The 20,534-nt window shown below is 37.2% G+C and overlaps 1 protein-coding gene across 12 annotated transcripts in view; it reads right to left on the reverse strand.

Moving 5' to 3' along the window:
* Nucleotides 1–6,951: 6,951 nt before the first annotated feature.
* LOC102391025 (EF-hand calcium-binding domain-containing protein 13) overlaps nt 6,952–20,534 on the reverse strand; it is a 96,719-nt gene continuing 83,136 nt past the window's right edge. For 8 of the 12 annotated variants that reach the window (XM_044938836.1, XM_044938845.1, XM_044938839.1 and 5 more), the window contains 12 exons: nt 20,441–20,494; nt 18,747–18,851; nt 18,158–18,211; nt 16,350–16,448; nt 13,866–13,919; nt 13,230–13,334; nt 12,171–12,221; nt 11,176–11,280; nt 10,098–10,151; nt 9,166–9,270; nt 7,752–7,803; nt 6,952–7,165 (listed from right to left, as the gene is read on the reverse strand). In XM_044938836.1, the coding sequence (XP_044794771.1) occupies nt 6,961–7,165; nt 7,752–7,803; nt 9,166–9,270; nt 10,098–10,151; nt 11,176–11,280; nt 12,171–12,221; nt 13,230–13,334; nt 13,866–13,919; nt 16,350–16,448; nt 18,158–18,211; nt 18,747–18,851; nt 20,441–20,494 (1,043 nt within the window). In that variant the 3' untranslated portion in view covers nt 6,952–6,960. The remainder of the gene's footprint in view (nt 7,166–7,751; nt 7,804–9,165; nt 9,271–10,097; nt 10,152–11,175; nt 11,281–12,170; nt 12,222–13,229; nt 13,335–13,865; nt 13,920–16,349; nt 16,449–18,157; nt 18,212–18,746; nt 18,852–20,440; nt 20,495–20,534) is intronic. The other 4 variants (XM_044938838.1, XM_044938837.1, XM_044938841.1 and 1 more) reach the window with 4 other exon arrangements.

Below are 20,534 nucleotides of genomic sequence, written 5' to 3' on the forward strand. Positions count from 1 at the left end.
CAGACTGTTTCGATCTGGGAAAACAGCAGTGAAAAAAAGATGAAAATTCTGGCTCCACAAAATTTATATTAATTTGTTTTGTTTATGACTGTATCTCTTTGCATTCCAATTCCCTATGATGAAAGGACATTTTTTTTTGCTGTTAGTTCTGCAAGGTCTTGTAGGTGTTCATGAAACCGGTCAACTTCAGCTTCTTCAGCATTAGTGGCTGGGGCATAGACTTGGATTACTGTGATGTTGAATGGTTTGCCTTGGAAATGAACTGAGATCATTCTTTCATTTTTGAGGCTGCACCCAAGTACTGCATTTCGGACTCTTGTTGACTATGAGGGCTACTCCATTCCTTCTAAGGGATTCTTGCCTGCAGTAGTAGATATAATGGGCATCTGAAGTAAACTTGTCCATTCCTGTCCATTTTAGTTCACTGATTCCTAAGATGTTGATGTTCACTCTTGCCATCTCCTGCTTGACCATGTCCAAATTACCTTGATTCATGGACCTGACATTTCAGGTCCCTATGTAATACTGTTCTTTACAGCATCAGACTACTTTCACCACCAGACACATCCACAATTAAGTGCTTTTTCTGTTGGCCCAGCCACTTCATTCTTCCTGGAGCTATTAGTAATTGTCTTCCACTCTTCCCTAGTAGCATATTGGACACTTTCCAACCTGGGGGGTTCATCTTCCAATATCGTGTGTGTGTGTGTTAGTTACTCAGTCATGTTCGACTCTGTGCGACCCCTCTGTCCATAGAATTCTCTGAGCAAGAATACTGGATTGGGTTGCCATTCCCTTCTCCAGGGAATCTTCCTGACCCAGGAATTGCACCCAGGTCTCCTGAATTGCAGGCAGATTCTTTACCATCTGAGCCATTGGGGAATCCCTCTGGTATCATATCTTTTTACCATTTCATACCGTTCATGTGGTTCTCATGGCAAGAATACTAGAGCAGGTTTGCCAATCCCTTCTCCAGTAGACCATGTTTTGTCAGAAGATTTCATTATGACCCATTCCTCTTGCATGGCCCTGCACAGCATGGATCATAGCTTCATTGAGTTATACAAGCCCCTTTACCACGACAAGGTTGTGATCCATGTAGGGGAACAAATGACTGGTCCAAAATTGGAAAATGAGTATGACAAGGCTGTATATTGTTACCCTGCTTATTTAACTTATATGCAGAGCACGTCATGTGAAATGCAGGGCTGAATGAATCACAAGCTGGAATCAAGATTGCTGCAGAAAATTTCAGCAACCTCAGGTATACAGATGATACCACTCTAAATGGCAGAAAGTGAAGAGGAACTAAGAACCTCTTGATGAGGGTAAAAAAGAGTGAAAAGGCTGGCTTAAATCTCAACACTTATAAAACTAAGATCATGGACTCTGGTCCCATTGTGTGTGAGTGCATGCTTAGTCACTTCAGTCATGTCTGACTGCTGCCCTGTGGACTGTAGTCCACTGGGCTTCTCTGTCCATGGGATTCTCCAGGCAAGAACACCAGAGTAAGTTGAAATGCCCTCCTCCAGGGGATCTTCCCAACTTGGGGACTGAACCTGTGTCTGCCTGCATCTCTTGTATTACAGAGGGATTATTTACCCACTGAGCCACCTGGTAAGCCCCTGGTTCCAAGACTTTATGGCAAATACAAGGAGAAAAAAATGGAAGCAAGGGCAGATTTTATTTTCTTGGGCTCCAAAATCACTGTGGACAGAGACTGCAGCCATTAAATTAAAAGACACTTGCTTCTTGGAAGGAAAGCTATGACAAACCTAAACAGCATATTAAAAAGCAGAGACATCACTTTGCCGACAGAAGTCTGTATAGTCAAAGCTACGGTTTTTCCAGTAGTCATGTACAGATGTGAGAGTCAGACCATAATGAAGGCTGAGTGCCAAAGAATCGATGCTTTCAAATTGTGGTGCTGGAGAAGACTCTTGAGAGACCCTTGGACTGCAAGGAGATCAAACTAATAAATCCTAAAAGAAGTCAACCCTGAATATTCATTGGAAGGACTGATGCTGAAGCTAAAGCTCCAAAACTTTGGCTACCTGATGTGAAGAGGCAACCCATTGGAAAAGACCCCATACTAGGAAAAGTGAAAGTCTTTCAGTCATGTCCAACTCTTTGCAACCCTGAGGACTGTATGTATAGTCTGTGGAATTCACCAGGCCAGAATACTGAAGTGGGTAGCTTTTCCCTTCTTCAGGGGATCTTCCCAACCCAGGGATCAAACCCAGGTCTCCCACATTGCAGGCAGATTCTTTACTAGCTGAGCCACAAGGGAAGCCCAAAGATTGAAGGCAAAAGGAGAAGACGGTGACAAAAGATTAGATGGTTGGATGGCATCATCAACTCAATGGACATGAATTTGAGTAAATTCTGGGAGACAGTGTAGGACAAGGAAGCCTGGCATGCTGCAGTCCATGGGGCTGCAAGGAGCAGGACATGACTTCATGACTGAACAACAACAACAATGGCTGTATCTCTAAGGCTGAAGCAGACAATGCTGGGTGTCAGGTGTTCAATAGATACGATACATGAATGAATAAATTGAATGAGAAAATTCATTAAAATGCTTAGCACTGTCTGGCATATTGGAAAACAATACATAAAAGCTATGAGGGGGTCATTGATTTTTAGTCTGAGGTCAGATTTTCACCTTAGTTATTAAGTTATCATGGCTAGTGTGATCAGAATGAACTTAAGGCAATAATACGGCTGACAGACCAGTCAGGAGGCTTCTGCAGTAGTCTTAGCCAGGATGATGAGTTTTGAATCAAGTATCAGAGATAAAATTGAGATTTCGTTTTAAGGGAAAAGAGGAGGGAGTGTAAGTCAGACCAGTCAGGAGGCTTCTGCAGTAGTCTTAGCCAGGATGATGAGTTTTGAATCAAGTATCAGAGATAAAATTGAGATTTCGTTTTAAGGGAAAAGAGGAGGGAGTGTAAGTCAAAGATAATTTGTGGATTCTTTCATGAGTAATTGTGGTGGATTATAGGGATACAGATGAGGAAGCCTGGTGGGCTGCCGTCTATGGAGTCACACAGCATCGGACATGACTGAAGTGACTTAGCAGCAGCAGCAGCAGCATAGGGATACAGAAATGTTGCTGTTCAGTCACTCAGTCGTGTCTGACTCTTTGTGACCCCATGAACTGCAGCATGCCAGGCTTCCCTGTCCTTCAGCATCTCCTGGAGCTTGCTCAAACCCATGTCCATTGAGTCAGTGATGCCATCCAACCATCTCTTCCTCTGTCGTCCCCTTCTCCTCCCACCTTCTATCTTTCACAGTATGAGGGTCTTTTCCAATGAGTCAGTTCTTCACATCAGGTGGCCAAAGTACTGGAGTTTCAGCTGCAGCATCAGTCCTTTCAATGCATATTCAAGACTGATTCAAGACAAAAGGTGCACTGGGACGACCCAGAGGGATGGTATGGGGAGGGAGGAGGGAGGAGGGTTCAGGATGGGGAACACATGTATACCTGTGGCGGATTCATTTTGATATTTGGCAAAACTAATACAATTTTGTAAAGTTTAAAAAAAAAAAACAGGCAGAAGAACTGAACAGTCATCTTTGTATGTCAAAGAAGACATACAATGGTCATCATGTAAATGAAAAGAAGTTCAACGTCACTAAATATCAGAGACATACAAAACCAAAATGAGCAATTTTGGTTGAGCTGGGATTGAGTTGGGATAGTTGAGTTAAGTTTGTTGGGACTGAGTCTTTATTTATGCTTCCTTCAGTAGATCTGCATTTTGCCAGGTATTTACCAAGTACTTTTCTGTACTAAGATTTGGCAGAAAACTTTCTTGGAAATAAAATTCATTTTAAAATACAAAGCAAAAGGTGAAGAATGAAGATTGTCAGATTAAGATTTAGGTCTAAAGCAGAAACAATTTGAAATTATAGGTAACAAAAGTAATGATGAGCTGACACATCACAACTGTAAGAATGACTATTATTATTCTAACAAAAGACGAGAGATAAATGCTGGGGAGGATGTGGAGAAGAAGGAACCTTTGCTCACTGTAAACTGGTAAAGCCACTATGGAAAACAGCATGGAAGGTCCTCAAGAAATTAATAACAGATGTACCATATGATCCTTGGACTGCAAAGAGATCAAACCAGTCAATCCTAAAGGAAATCAGTCCTGAATATTCACTGGAAGGACTGATGCTGAAGCTGAAGCTGAAGCTCCAATACTTTGCCACCTGGGAAAGACTGAAGGCAGGAAGAGAGGAGGACAACAGAGGATGAGAGGATGAGATGAGTTGGTTGGCATCACCGACTCAATGTACATGAGTTTAAGCAGGCTCTGGGAGTTGGTGATGGACAGAGAGGCCTGGCATGCTACAGTCCATGGGGTCGCAAAGAGTTGGACATGACTGAGCAACTGAATTGACCATATGATCCAACAATTCACTTGTGGGTATATATACAAAGCAAATGAAAACAGAATTTCAAAGAGACATATGTGCTTCCATGTTCATTACAGCATTATTCACAATAGTCAAGATACGAAAACAAACTAAGTATCTGTCAATGGGAGAATAACAAAGATATGATGTATTATACACAATGAATAGTTATTCAGTCATGATAATGAAGGATATCTTCCCATTTGTGATAACATGGATGGACTCTGAGTGCATTATGCTAAGTGAAACAAAGCAGACCGAGAGAGACTAATATGATATGATACCACCCACACAAACATACATATATGTATACATACATATAAAAGCGGAGCCCACAGACACAGAGAACAGAAGGAGAGTTACCAGGGGCTGGGGGGTGGAGAAATGGGGAGATGTTGGTCAAGGGTACAAACTTCTAGTTATAAGGTGAACAAATTCTGAGTATATAATGTACAGTTCAGTTCAGTTCAATTCAGTAGCTCAGTTGTGTCTGACTCTTTGCGACCCCATGAATCGCAGCACGCCAGGCCTCCCTGTCCATCACCAACTCCCAGAGTTCACTCAAACTCATGTCCATCGAGTCAGTGATGCCATCTAGCCATCTCATCCTATGTCGTCCCCTTCTCCTCCTGCCCCCAATCCCTCCCAGTATCAGAGTCTTTTCCAATGAGTCAACTCTTCGCATGAGGTGGTCAAGGTACTGGAGTTTCAGCTTCAGCATCATTCCCTCCAAAGAAATCCCAGGGCTGATTTCCTTCAGAATGGACTGGTTGGATCTCCTTGTAGTCCAAGGGACTCTCAAGAGTCTTGTCCAACACCACAGTTCAAAAGCATCGATTCTTTGGCGCTCAGCCTTCTTCACAGTCCAACTCTCACATCCATACATGACCACTGGAAAAAACATAGCCTTGACTAGACGGACCTTTGTTGGCAAAGTAATATCTCTGCTTTTGAATATGCTATCTAGGTTGGTCATAACTTTCCTTCCAAGGAGTAAGCGTCTTTTAATTTCATGGCTGCAGTCACCATCTGCAGTGATTTTGGAGCCCAGAAAAATAAAGTCTGCCACTGTTTCCACTGTTTCCCCATCCATTTCCCATGAAGTGATGGGACTGGATGCCATGATCTTCATTTTCTGAATGTTGAGCTTTAAGCCAACTTTTTCACTCTCTACTTTCACTTTCATCAAGAGGCTTTTGAGTTCCTCCTCACTTTCTGCCATAAGGGTGGTGTCATCTGCATATCTGAGGTTATTGATATTTCTCCTGGCAATTAATGTACAGAATGCTACATTTTATATGGTAAAGGCTGTAGTTAATAAAACTAATTGTATACTTGAAATCTGCTTGGAGGCTAGATCTTAAATGTTAGAAAAGAATTATAATAATGTAGTATGTTGGAGGTGTTAGCTAACACTATGGTGATAGTAATTTTGCAATATATGTCTATCAAATCAACAGACTGCACCTTAAGCTTACACCATGTTATGTGTCAATATATCTCAGTACACAATAAACTGTGGAAAATTCTGAAAGAGATGGGAATACCAGACCACCTGACCTGCCTCTTGAGAAACCTATATGCAGGTCAAGAAGCAACAGTTAGAACTGGACATGCAACAACAGACTGGTTCCAAATAGCAAAAGGAGTACGTCAAGGCTGTATATTGTCACCCTGCTTATTTAACTTCCATGCAGAGTACATCATGAGAAATGCCGGGCTGGAAGAAGCACAAGCTGGAATCAAGATTGCCGGAAGAAATATCAATAACCTCAGATATGCAGATGACACCACCATTATGGCAGAAAGTGAAGAGGAACTCAAAAGCCTCTTGATGAAAGTGAAAGTGGAGAGTGAAAAGTTGGCTTAAAGCTCAACATTCAGAAAACTAAGATCATGGCATCTGGTCCCATCACTTCATGGGAAATAGATGGGGAAACAGTGGAAACAGTGGAAACAGTGGCAGACTATTTTTTTGGGCTCCAAAATCACTGCAGATGGTGACTGCAGCCATGAAATTAAAAGACGCTTACTCCTTGGAAGGAAAGTTATGACCAACCTAGACAGCATATTCAAAAGCAGAGACATTACTTTGCCATCAAAGGTCCGTCTAGTCAAGGCTATGGTTTTTCCAGTGGTCATGTATGGATGTGAGAGTTGAACTGTAAAGAAAGCTGAGCGCCAAAAAATTGATGGTTTTGAACTGTGGTGTTGGAGAAGACTCTTGAGAGTCCCTTGGACTGCAAGGAGATCCAGGCAGTCCATTCTGAAGGAAATCAGCCCTGGGATTTCTTTGGAAGGAATTTTGCTGAAGCTGAAACTTCAGTACTTTGGCCACCTCATGCGAAGAGTTGACTCATTGGAAAAGACTCTGATGCTGGGAGGGATTGGGGGCAGGAGGAGAAGGGGACGACATAGGATGAGATGGCTAGATGGCATCACTGACTCGATGGACATGAGTTTGAGTGAACTCCAGGAGTTGGTGATGGACAGGGAGGCCTGGCGTGCTGCGATTCATGGGGTCGCAAAGAGTCAGACACGACTGAGCGACTGAACTGAACTGAACTGAAAGATGGACAGAAAAAAAGACTCAATAGGCCTGAAAAAGTATGAGTGATTACAATGCTCACCATCATATGGTAGTTTTTCTATCAAATCCATGAATTCTTCTTCTGTGATCTTGATTCCCATGCTTTCTAAAAACGTGTCCAGCTTATTGACATCAATATTGCCTCGTAAATACAGGATAGGAAAGAAATATAGTAAAATTGAATGATTCTAAAACACATTCATTGTATATTAACATTCATCTTTACTGAGCATGTATTTTATTACAATAAAAATACTTCATTCATTTCTTAGTATTATTAACATTTTCAAGACAAACACCAAAATGTCAGTCTTGTTCAGCTAATACAATAAAAATTAGAATTAATTACTCCAAATTTTTGTTGGGAATATTGAAAAGCTAGAGCTAGAGGTGACTGACATAATATTCTGCAAAATAGTCATTATTTTTGCTGCCTATAATTTCAAATTGTTTCTGCTTTAGAGCTAAATCTTAATCTGACAGCCTTCATTCTTCACCTTTTGTTTGCATTTTAAAATGAATTTTATTTTTCTGGGGCTGAGTTAGGAAAATTTAAGAAAGTTTCCTGCCAAATCTTAGTACAGAAAAGTACTTGGTAAATACCTGTCAAAATGCAGATCTACTGAAAGAAGTATAAATAAAGACTCAATTATGTAGGAAAGGAGGAGTTATATTCTGACAATGCAAATAAAGGTTTCAGATTAAGTCTTTTTAGCATGCTTCTTACTCACGTTTGAGAGATTTTATGCCCTTCATTAACCTTTTCTGATACACTTTTCCATCAGCTATAAAAAAACAAGATATTTTAGAAATGAATTTAAGAAAAGAATTTAGGAAACAGAAAGATAGTATACATCTCTTAATTTCAGAAAGAAAGAATTTAGAAAATCTTACCTGAAGAACATTCCAAATGCAAATAGATAACAGATATACCAAAATGTTCACTCACAGTGGTAAAGGAATACAAAGCTAATCATAATAATGAGATGTTCTTTTTGTTTTACTGTATTGACAATGTAAGGAAAATAACATTCTCAAATACTATTTGTGAGAGTTCAAATTACAATATTCTGGAAGGAAATGCGGCAAAACAAAATATTTTGCAACTCTATTTAAAGGAATACAATCTCACGAAATTTTAGGATGTTTGCCAAAATGTATCTACAAGATTGCCAAAAATAAAAAGGATGTCTATTTATAGATGGAGAACTGGAAAAATAAACCTCAGAATTTTTACGTTATTTACTGCTTTGAGGTAGGAAGAGAGATGGTTTTGTTTTTGCTTACCTGCATTATCAAGGTTTCTATGATGAAGACATATTCAATTGTGAAGAAATAAGCATTATAAATAAATTTATACACTCACAATATTATGTATGAATATATGTATCTAGCTATCTATCTTAAAAGCACTAGAAGGAAAGGTTTCAAAATATTAATAGTGGTTATCTTTGTGTTATGAAATTAAAAACCTTTTTTATTTTCCTAAATTTTAAAATTTCATTTAATTAGATAGTTAAGAACTGCAGTTTTTTCTGAATGTACAAAATTATCCACTTATTGGTAAAATATATATTTTATGCTTCAGAAATACACATAGCTATTTTTTGTTGTTGTTGTTTTTTATTTTCTCTTTACTCCTGTTTCTTTTGCTCCTTCTTTCTTCTTCTTTTTGGTGGTGGTGGTGTGTGTGTGCTCAGTCATATCTGACTACCACCAGGCTCCTCTGTCCATGGAATTTTCCATGGCTTGCCATTTCTTCCTCTGGGGGATCTTCCTGACCCAGGGATAGAACCCACACTCTTGTGTCTTCTGCCTTAGCAGGCAGATTCTTTACCAACTGAGCCATCTGGGACATACCCTTCTTCTTTAAAAAAAAAAAATCTATTTTCAAATCCAGCTGATTAACAACCTGAGGGCTCAGGGATGAACTTTGTCTTTGATAGCAAAGGCAAAACTTATAATTTATAGCTGAAAGGGTTAGATTGATGATTTTTAAATACTAATCTAAGCAATGAATCTTTTCTTTGTACTAGGCATTAACTTTTAAACAGTTTTCAAGCATTTTCACTCTATTTTGGAATTTTTCAAATAGTTCCACAAAATCAGACTTCCTAAAAAACCCAGGTAGCACCCACATATCTTACCATTAACTGGCGATGTCTCCAGCAAATTCAAGCGTTCATTAGATGTGAGCTTAATCCCCAAGTTTCCCAAAACATTTTCAAGTTTACTAGTATCAACTCTGTCTCCTTTGAAAGAAAAAAAGGATTGTTAACAGATGGTAATTTTAGGACATCATAGTTACCTAAAAAATTTAAAAACTGGCTCATTTAATGTTATCCTCACTTCCATATTCTTGCATATTTGAACAGTGTTTACAGATAGTGAATCAGAATGTATTCCTTTATTCTTCATAAAGAGAGTAGTCTCTTAAGCCTAATGACAAGACATCACTGAAGAAAATTAGATTATGCAATAGGTCAGTAATTTAAAGTATCTAGTCTTTTTTGTTTTTAATGCTGAATCATGAGATTATTATGGCAATCCTATCAATTAAATTTTCTAAAAATATCCACCTTCCTATATTCTGTGACTATCTAGATTTTGACTATGTAAACTAGCAGTTATTAACTCAAAAGCTTGCAGGAGCCTGGAGATAGAAAAAATGAGTGAAACTGGATATAGTGAAGTGGACAGCACATGCCTTGTCCAAAAAGAAAACATGCCAGCTATTGTGAGGGAATTCAGATCTTATAAAACTTGACTACAGAATGAATTAAACTCATGGATGTCTAATTTGTGACCACTGATCTAAACACTGGTTAAAACCAGCATAATATTGCTGGAAATAACAGAAAATATAATTTATTATTCAAACATCTCCACTTATTTTCATGGCTGAATCCTAGATAATCCAAAGTCAAATAAGAAGAAAAGTTAAGGTGTACATATTTCATAATAAATATGTAAAGTATCAACATTAATAAGTTTATCTTATAATATTGAGGAAACACTATGCAAAATATAATACAGGGTATGAATTCAATTTAATATGTTTTACTAATGTCTTACTCACCTGAAAAAGGTTTCACTTCATTCATCACCTTTTCCAGATCAACTTTACCATTAACTGTAAGAAAAGGAATAAATTAGACAGAAATACAACAAGGAATATAAGAAAACAATGTTGTATACAGCAGATGATTTAGCAGCATTTATTTGTTGTAGAAGGCTTCCCAGGTGGCACTAGTGGTAACGAATCTGCCTGCAATGCAGGAGACTTAAGAGGCTTGGGTTCAATCCCTGGATTAGGAAGACACCCTGGAGGAGGGCATGGTAACCCACTCCAGTATTCTTGCCTGGAGAATCCCATGGACAGAGGAGCCTGGCAGGTTACAGTCCATAGGGTTGCATAGAGTCGGACACAACTGAAGTGACTTAGCATGCATGCATGCATTTGCTGCAGAAAAGCTAGCTTTTCAAAAGTACAAATTTCTTTGTTGTTTTTCAGATGCTGAGTCATGTCTGACTCTCTGCGACTCCATGGACTGCAGCATGCTGGACTTCCCTGTCTTCTATCTCCTGGAGTGAATTTCTAGTTACAAATAAATACAAATTTCTAGTTATAAAATAAATAAGCTATGATGATGTGATGTACAGTATGGTGATTATAGTTAGCAATACTGTATTGCATATTTGAAAGTTGCTAAGAGAACAGATCTTAAAAGATCTCATCAAAGAAAAACATTTTGTAACTAGGCATGGTGATGGCTGCCATTGGCGAACAGGTCTACTCTAGTTGAACTAAAAGAGATAAAACAAAAGCTAGCCATACTGATATTAAGTACCCTTTCAATAAATACTGATCCCATGCATTAGTAAATGTGGCTAAAGAGGTGGACTGTGATTTAAGTGAAACCTATCCATTCAGGAAAGGCTGAGTAAAAAGAGCAGAGAGAGATACCCTGAAATCTTTCTCTAATTTGCACATGACACTAGCAAGAGTCAGCATGTGTCCTTTCTTTGAATCTGAGTTTTTCTTCTAAGCTTTTCATAATACTTCTTGGTGTCAAACAAGCATTTTAAATGACTGTTAGAAATAGATATATAAGACTATTTTTTATGTAGGGTTCAGTGATATCTAAAATGCTCACCATCAACTGGCAGATTTTGTGTTAGATCTTTGAGTTCCTTTTCAGTGAGGTTCATGTCCATGTTTTCCAAAACAGTGTACACTTTACTAGAATCAATCTTCCCTCCTTATAAAAATAGATATATAAGAAAAAGTTAATGTCTCTAAAATGTAAATTTTGAGCAATGAACAATTCCTGAGGTAATATTATGATTATCATTTTCATCCAAAAGACTAAAGCCTAATGAGATCTTTACAAGAGTACAAAGAATCAATAATGGAGTTAGGATTAGAGTTCATTGTTTTAATCTTAATCTTCATGAGAAGCATATCCAGTATAAATATTTAAAGGTTATTGAATAACTTCTCAGAAAATTTTAGCAAGGTGACAATAATTCCAATATTACTAATACTATCTTGTTTTCACTGTGTTTAAGAGTCAACTTCTAGTTATGTTAAGGGATGCTGATTTTCCATTACAACTAAAATTTTTTAAAAAACAGGTTAAAAAGTAAATCATTTAAAATAAAAAATATTAATAGTAGTAGGAATGTTGTATGAATTTGACAGATATCATGAAGGAGGTATGTAATGATGGAAGAGTGGGAATCTTGCTTAGATCTGATCTCCATCCTGGCCTGCTTCCTGTCCATCTCTTTCAGTTTATTGGTACCTTCACTTCCTCAGAGACTTTCTAGGTTTTTCGTGATTTTTTGTTTTGTCTGAATGTCAGATTACTAGTCTCTGCTGCTAATTTAACTGAGGATGTCCTAATTTTCCCTTTACTTTTGTCAACTTGGGCTCTGATAATTTCTTCCTATGTTAAAATTTGGATAGCATGGATATTCTTTCCAGGTTACACCATAAGAAATGATCTCATAAAGAACAGGTTGATCTATAAAATAAATAATACAAGTGTTGAGTGGCAGGGCTTACTGTTTAATCACAAGGAAACAGTGTAAATGCCAAACATGATGATCTCAGATTGATGTGCGTTTTATTAGGTTTCTCACTCACCTTTAAGAAACTTTATACCATTCAGCAACCTTTTTCGATAGACCTTTCCCTCTGTAAGAGAAAGCACTATTCAGATCACAGAAGAACAATGTGGAGTTTCCTAGACAGTATGAAACCAGTAATTCAGTAAGACATATTTTGTGAATTGACTTAGACATTTTCTGATTACTGACATGTAATGAAATTACATAAAGTGAGGATACTGGTACTCTACTATACTGAAACACATCTTTTCCTTTTCTTTTGTGACATTTTCAGTTTCCCCTATTAGATCATTCCCTTCTTTTTCTTATTCATTTTCACTTAAATTTTGGATCTGTTGGTAGAATCAAAAGTAATAAAAGATATAATTGAACCTTGATAATAGGAATCATGATGATGCAATTGTTGATTCTCAAACTAAAACTTAATGGAACAGGTAATATTTTAAGATATAACAGCACCATTTAGGAATACATTTGAATCCATTCTAATGTGGTGGATGAAACTGGAGCCTATTATACAGAGTGAAGTAAGCCAGAAAGAAAAACACCAATACAGTATACTAACGCATATATATGGAATTTTGAAAGATGGTAACGATAACCCTGTATGCAAGACAGCAAAAGAGACACAGATGTATAGAACAGTCTTTTGGACTCTGTGGGAGAGGGCGAGGGTGGGGTGATTTAGGAGAATGGCACTGAAACATGTATATTATCGTATGTGAAACGAATCACCAGTCCAGGTTCGATGCATGATACTAGGATGCCCAGGGCTGGTGCACTGGGATGACCCAGAGGGATGGTATGGGGAGGGAGGGTGGGAGGGGGGTTCAGGATGGGGAACACATGTACACCCATGGCGGATTCATGTTGATGTATGGCAAAACCAATACAATATTTTAAAGTAATTAGCCTCCAATTAAAATATATAAATTTATATTAAAGAGATAATGTAACACAGATTCAAACATTATTTTTGATACGCAATGAGGTAGAGGTAATTTCAGAAATTTTCACACAATATTATTTAACAATAATATTCCCTAGATGACTACAGTTTATTAGAAATACTCACTATCAACTGGCAGATTATTCACCAGTCCTGATAGTTCTTTATCTGTGAGCTCTATTCCCATATTTCCTAGAACTGTTTCCATGTCATTGACATCAACTTCCTCTCCTTCAAAAAAAATAACAAATAGAAATGGTAACGTGAGATTTTAATCAACTATTTAATTATTCTATATAATAATGAAATCTATTATTATTTAATTATTAGCCCTAACTAAGCAATGACTTTATTAAGTTGAGTAAGTCCTGTTTGGCTACAGTTATGGCAGAAAATTGAAATGTTTATTTCTTTAACTTTATTAATAGTAGACACAAAAGAACACAGTACATGGTAATGGATTTTCATAATTTTCTATTTGGGGATTACCAGAAAAGTAATGAAACTATTTTTATTCCTTTAACATGCATTTTTAGTAAATATTTTAGATTAATTTGGAAAAAATTAGATCATAGGACCTAACAAAATGCGGCACTATGTTTTGTTGTTAAAACATTGATAAACCAAAGCCAAAGTCTAGAAATCAAATCACAATCATTTTACTAGAAAATAGCATAATTTAAAAAGAAATAGAAAGTACCAGGAAAATAGAAAATTGTATAAAGAATCAGAATCATATGCATTTGGTAACGTCTTTCTCACCTGTAACATCTTCTATTCTATCCATCACTTTTTTCAGATCAACCTTCTTATAGGCTGTTAAACACAGTTTAATCAGGGGAAAACAATAATAAGGACTCAGGAAAAAATCCATAGAATAGGGGGTGTTTTTATCTAAGAGTTATTATTACTATAAGATGACCAAGGAAAATATATACACTTAAAATGAAGATTAAACAGTAAACAATGAATGAATAACCTACAAAATGTATTACTGAAAAATAAAAATTCAAATTATGAATATAAGTTTATTTTACCCAATATTCAAGAAAATTCAGGTTATAGATAGCCCATAGAATCAACGCTGACTTTTAAAAATGTGTTGGGATGTGATTGTCTGAGAAAATGAGATTATTGCACACTGGGGCTTCCCTGGTGGCTCAGAGGTTAAAGTGTCTGCCTCTAATGTGGGAGACCTGGGTTCGATCCCTGGGTCGGGAAGATCCCCTGGAGAAGGAAATGGCAACCCACTCCAGTATTCTTGCCTGGAGAATCCCATGGACGGAGGAGCCTGGTGGGCTACAGTCCATGGGGTTGCAAAGAGTCGGACACGACTGAGCCACTTAACTTTCATGGCTTCCTTCATTTTCTTGGGCTCCAAAATTACTGCAGATGGTGATTGCAGCCATGAAATCAAGACACTTGCTCCTTGGAAGAAAAGCTATGACAAACCTAGACAGAGTATTAAAAAGCAGAGACATCACTTTGCCGACAAAGTTCCACATAGTTAAAGCTATTGTTTTTCCAGTAGTCATGTACGGATGTGAGAGTTGGACCATAAAAGAAGGCTGAGCACCGAAGAATTCATGCTTTCAAACTGTGGTGCTGGAGAAGACTCTTGAGAGTCCCTCTTGGACAACAAGGAGATGAAACTAGTCAATCCTACAGGAAATCAACCCTGAATAAAATTCTTTGGAAGGACTGATGCTGAAGCTGAAGCTCCAATACTTTGGCCACCTGATGAGAAGAGTTGACTCATTGGAAAAGAATCTGATGCTGGGAAAGATTGAGGGCAAGCGACGAAGGGGGTGACAGAGGATGAGATAGTTGGATGGCATCACTGACTTGATGGACCTGAGTTTCAGCAAACTCAGGGAGATAGTGAAGGACAGGGAAGCCAGCCATGCTGCAGTTCATGGGGTCACAAAAAGTTGGACATGACTTAGCAACTGAACAACAGCAGCAACAACAACAACATGGACTACTTTAAACTCTGAAAAATATATATATAAAAAATAAATTTTGAAAAAATGATTGTTTTTTAAGGGTTCCTTTAAATACTTTGAAACCCAAATTATTCTATTTCAAATGGCCTATCATTATTATTCATGTAAAATTTTTCTTCCTCAATTATGAAATGGTCTAACTCTGCCAAGTCTACATTTGTCAGTGGCTTTGTGTGATTGAAGCAGTCCTTCAGAAAGTCCTTTATTTTCACTTATTTCTTGAAATTATACATCTTTTCTAATATTTGTAAGGATTGATACCTTGTGTTGCCACGTGTTGATGCAGTGGGCAGATGGAGACTCGTGCTGATCTGTAAGGAATGTTTGCTAGGGGCCACCTGATGGGAAGAGCTGACTCATTTGAAAAGACCCTGATGCTAGGAAAGATTGAAGGTGGGAGAAGGGGACGACAGAGGATGAGGTGGTTGGATGGCATCACCAACTCAATGGACATGGGTTTGGGTAAACTCCGAGAGTTGGTGATGGACAGGGAGGCCTGGCACAAAGAGTCTGACACAACTGAACAACTGAACTGAACTGAATTATGTAAGTGGTCAGTTTAGTGAATCTCTTGAAACTAAATGGTGGATAAGCACTCAGCCAAAGGCCTATCACTTGACACATCATTTGCATCCATCTCAAATTAAAAACAGAATAAATTGAGTTAAAGAAATTTAAACATACTTTTCATAACAAATTTAAAAAATACACAAACATATAAATAGTCCCTCTTTTTACTTCTTCTCACTGTCATTACCATACCTCACCATTAATAACTGCTTTCTGTATATTCTTCCAGACTTTTCCTTAGTTTACAAAAGTATACTACATATCTTTTTAGAAAATTAATAACACTATACATATTATTTTATACTTTTTTGCTACAGTGACCAAAAAAGAATGCATGAATCAATGGCTGGACAAATTGGGTTAAAGCCCGAATTGATGTCTGTAATATAAGCATCAGTGAAAAAAACACATTGCAGATCTTATTTTGTAAAAACCAGAGGAGAATAACCCCTCTCTCTTTCACTAGCACCCATTTCCAGCCTAAAATGTGTAAAGAAATAGATTACAGGCTTTAACTGGACAAAAACATGGAGCCGTGTTGTTGTTCTCCTGAAAGCTATTCAAAGGTTTTTTTTGGGGGGTAACAAATAATTCAAACCTTTGAAACAGTCATAATTAATCCTGCAAACTCAACCTCTATTTAAAATCACACGTTTTCCATAATGCTCACCACTCAGAAGATCCTTCAGGTGATCAAGTTCCTCTTCCGTAAGATTGACCTCCATGGCTTCTAATGCAGTATCCAGGTTACTTACATGAACCTTTCCTCCTTAAAAACATGAAAGGAAAGGGAGAAAGGAAGAAAACTGGAATGATTCTAAAATATTTTAAAAATTCATAAATCACTTACTATCTTCAACTAACATATTATTGGTTCCCCTCATTCAGGCTTATTGAGATATACTAATAGTTGACATACAACGTTATACAAGTTTAAGGTGTACAACATAATGATTTGACATATGTACGTACTACAAAATAATTACCAAAATAAGGATGGTTAACGCATCCACATTTCTCACAGTTATAATTTTGAGGTGAGAACTTTTGTTAAGATTTACACTATTATTAACTTTCAAAAATACTATACAATATTAACAATATTGTTAATAATAATCATTGTGCTGTACATTACATCTCTAGAACTTATTCATCTTCCAACTGGAAATTTGTATCCTTTGATCACCTTCACCCACTCCCCTCCCCACCCCCAAACCTCTGGCAACTACCAATTTTCTATTTCTATGAGTTCAGTTTTTTAAGATACCACATGTAAGTGAGATCACAAAATGTCCATCTTTTTCTCTCTGACTTATTTACTTATACCCTCTCTATTTATAGTGTTCGGAGAAGGCAATGGCACCCCCTCCAGTACTCTTGCCTGGAAAATCCCATGGATGGAGGAGCCTGGTGGGCTGCAGTCCATGGGGTCTCTAAGAGTCGGACACGACTGAGCGACTTCACTTTCACTTTTCACTTTCATGCATTGGAGAAGGAAATGGCAACCCACTCCAGTATTCTTGCCTGGAGAATCCCAGGGACAGAGGAGCCTAGTGGGCTGCCCTCTATGGGGTCACACAGAGTTGGACGCGACTGAGGCGACTTAGCAGCAGTAGCAGCAGCATTTATAGTGTTGCAGATGGTAGGATTTCTTTCTATTTTAATGGCTGAATAATATTCCATTGCATGTACACACACACACACACACACACACACACACACACATACACCCCACATTTTCATTTTATTTATTCATTCAGCCATCATACCATGTCTTGGTTATGGTAAATAATGTTGCAATAAACACAAGACGGCAGATATCTCTTTGAGACAGTAACAGGTATTACTGTTACATGAATATACACTGGTAAAAGAGAATGACATCATAACCTGGTATAAATGCTAATATTTTCAAGAAAAGAACAAAACTACAATAGATTTTTCCAGCTCTTTACAAGCAGAGTTAGAATTTAAAGAGTTTAAAGCAAGAGTTAGAACTTGTCTCCTCAAACCTTAAGCACACCTGCTCAGGAAACTGTTAGGTGGGATAGGAGTTAAGCAACTATAAGGAGAGAGCACTAATCAGTACTCTTCACAAAGAAGTAGAGATTATATTTTTCCCCTCAATTCTTACTCTCAGATTGTTTTCTCTATTCGTCGTCACATCTGGAATACATGGCAAAACTTTTCCCTCTCTCCCTCTTGCCTTCCTTCCTACTCCTCCTGCTCCCTCCCTCCTTCCTTTTCTTTATCTCTTCCTTTCATCTTTCTTTTATTTGTTTATATAATTTTTTTCATAAAAATTTAAAAAAATGCAATCTAACAGAGAACTTCCTTCTAAGATAAAGTAAAGATTTTTACCAGGAAAAAACACAGATGTGAGAAGAAAAACAAGAAGCAAAATAAAGTATTATAGTTTCTTGATATGAATTTAACACTTGAGGAGGATATTTCACAGGCCTAACCATGTTTGCTTACTTTTGTTACTCCTCACATCCTTCAGCAATCTGTTTTGAAATACCTTTCCATGAGCTGTAAGAAAAGGTACAATTCAGATCTCTGGAAAATTGATATAAAATTCATTGAAAAATTATAAATTGTATGATTACAAAAAGTTACATTTTAATGACGTGCTTTAAAATTTAGTCTATTTTATAGCCACAATATTGACATTTAAGAATATAAATATCTTTCACAATGGCAAACTTATCCATTACTTGGTATTAGAGACATTTATTAGCTTAACTCTCCTACAGTGCAACTCTACAAAACACATAAAAATATTTTTGCTTTATTCTACTGATGTTTCTATTTCTTTCTCTTTTATTATTTTTCATTGTTCATATTGCATACCTAATGCTGACCCAAGTGACAGTATTAGTCACTTAGGGATGACTCAAGTTGTGTTTGAGGAGATAATGATGAAATTTATTCTCAAGTCAAAAGTGCCTTTCTATTAATTTATGGCATTTTGGGGCAAAACTGTACTATTAAAAGATTAAGAGCTGCTCATGCTGACCCATAAGATCAAGTTCCCTGGGAGGCATGGTACATTCTCGTGGCTTACCATCAATGGGGAGTGTTTTCATCAGTTGCTCAAGCTCCTTATCTGTAAGCTCAATTCCCATGTCTTTTAGAACATTTTGTAGGTTACTGGAATCAATTTTTTCTCCTTTGAAAAGATGGAATATTCATAGGTAAAATTAATGTTAAGGGCCAAGCTAATTATTTCTTTTTTAAAAAATATAAATTTATTTATTTTAATTGGAGGCTAATTATTTTACAATATGTATTGGTTTTGCCATACATCAACATAAATCCACCACGGGTGTACACGTGTTCCCCATCCTGAACCCCCCTCCCACCGTCCCTCCCCATACCATCCCTCTGGGTCATCCCAGTGCACCAGCCCTGAGCATCCTATTATGCATCAAACCTGGACTGGCAACTCGTTTCATACATGATATTTTACATGTTTCAATGCCATTCTCCCAAATCTTCCCACCCTCTCCCTCTCCCACAGAGTCCATAAGACTGTTCTATACATCTGTGTCTCTTTTGCGGTCTCGTACACAGGGTTATTGTTACCATCTTTCTAAATTCCATATATATGCGTTAGTATACTGTATTGGTGTTTTTCTTTCTGGCTTACTTCACTCTGTATAATAGACTCCAGTTCCATCCACCTCATTAGAACTGATTCAAATGTACTCTTTTTAATGGCTGAGTAATACTCCATTGTGTATATGTACCACAGCTTTCTTATCCATTCATCTGCTGATGGACATCTAGGTTGCTTCCATGTCCTGGCTATTATAAACCAATTATTTCAAATCATCTAAAAGTATACTTGTCCTGCAGAATGAATGATTTCCTAATAAAAAGTCAAATCAGAGCTTCCCTGGTGGCACAGTGGGTAAGAATCCACATGCCAATGAAGGGGACATGGGTTCAATCCCTAATCTGGGAAGATTCCACAAGCTGCAGAGCAACTAAGCCTGTGCATCACAACTACTGAGCCTGTGCTCTACAGCCCGTGAGCCACAACTGCTGAAGCACACATGCCTAGAGCCTGTGCTCTGCAACAAGAGAAGTCACCACAATAAGAAACTCGTGCACCTCAGTGAAGAGTAGCCTCCGCTCACAGCAACTAGAGAAAGCCCATGCAAAGCAAGGAAGACCCAGTGCAGCCGAAAATAAATAAATAGATAAATAAATTTTTTTTTAAAAAACTAGTCATTTAAGAAAGGTCAAATCAAAAATAGATTTTGTCCCTTAATAAATGGGATATACTCCTAACTTGGAATACTTAGAATAACACCACATAGTATAGAAGCAAATCTGCTTGTACAATTATCTACAAATAGGACAAGAGATGGTTAGTACGGTAAAATACATAATCATCAGAGTATAACCTATTTTACTTTATTTTGTTAAAACTATGTGATTAGCTGTTTGCAATGAAATTATGTTTAATGCTTCACTCTGCTTTTACTCTGTCCATAAATACTCATGAAATACTTTTATTGAATAAAAAACCCATCAAATATAAGACTTCTAATGAAGAAATAGTCATTTTGTTTTACTTATAAAATCCAGATAATGTTAGCTTAATCTGTTGGTCAGTAGATGAAAATATTTTATCAAAATGAACACTGAAAATATGCTAATTTATAAGTCATATATTATATATTGGGAAATACTATTAAATTTTTATCATAAACCATGATTTAGTATAAATCATTTATAATAAATTCCTACCTGCAAAAGCTTTTACTTCATCCTTCAAGGTTTTAAGGGACACTTTATTATCAACTGTAAGACAGAAAACATAACATGAATCTCATAAAATGAT

This window comes from Bubalus bubalis, chromosome 3 (assembly GCF_019923935.1).
Source record: "Bubalus bubalis isolate 160015118507 breed Murrah chromosome 3, NDDB_SH_1, whole genome shotgun sequence".
In the NCBI taxonomy this organism is placed as follows: Eukaryota; Metazoa; Chordata; class Mammalia; order Artiodactyla; family Bovidae; genus Bubalus; species Bubalus bubalis.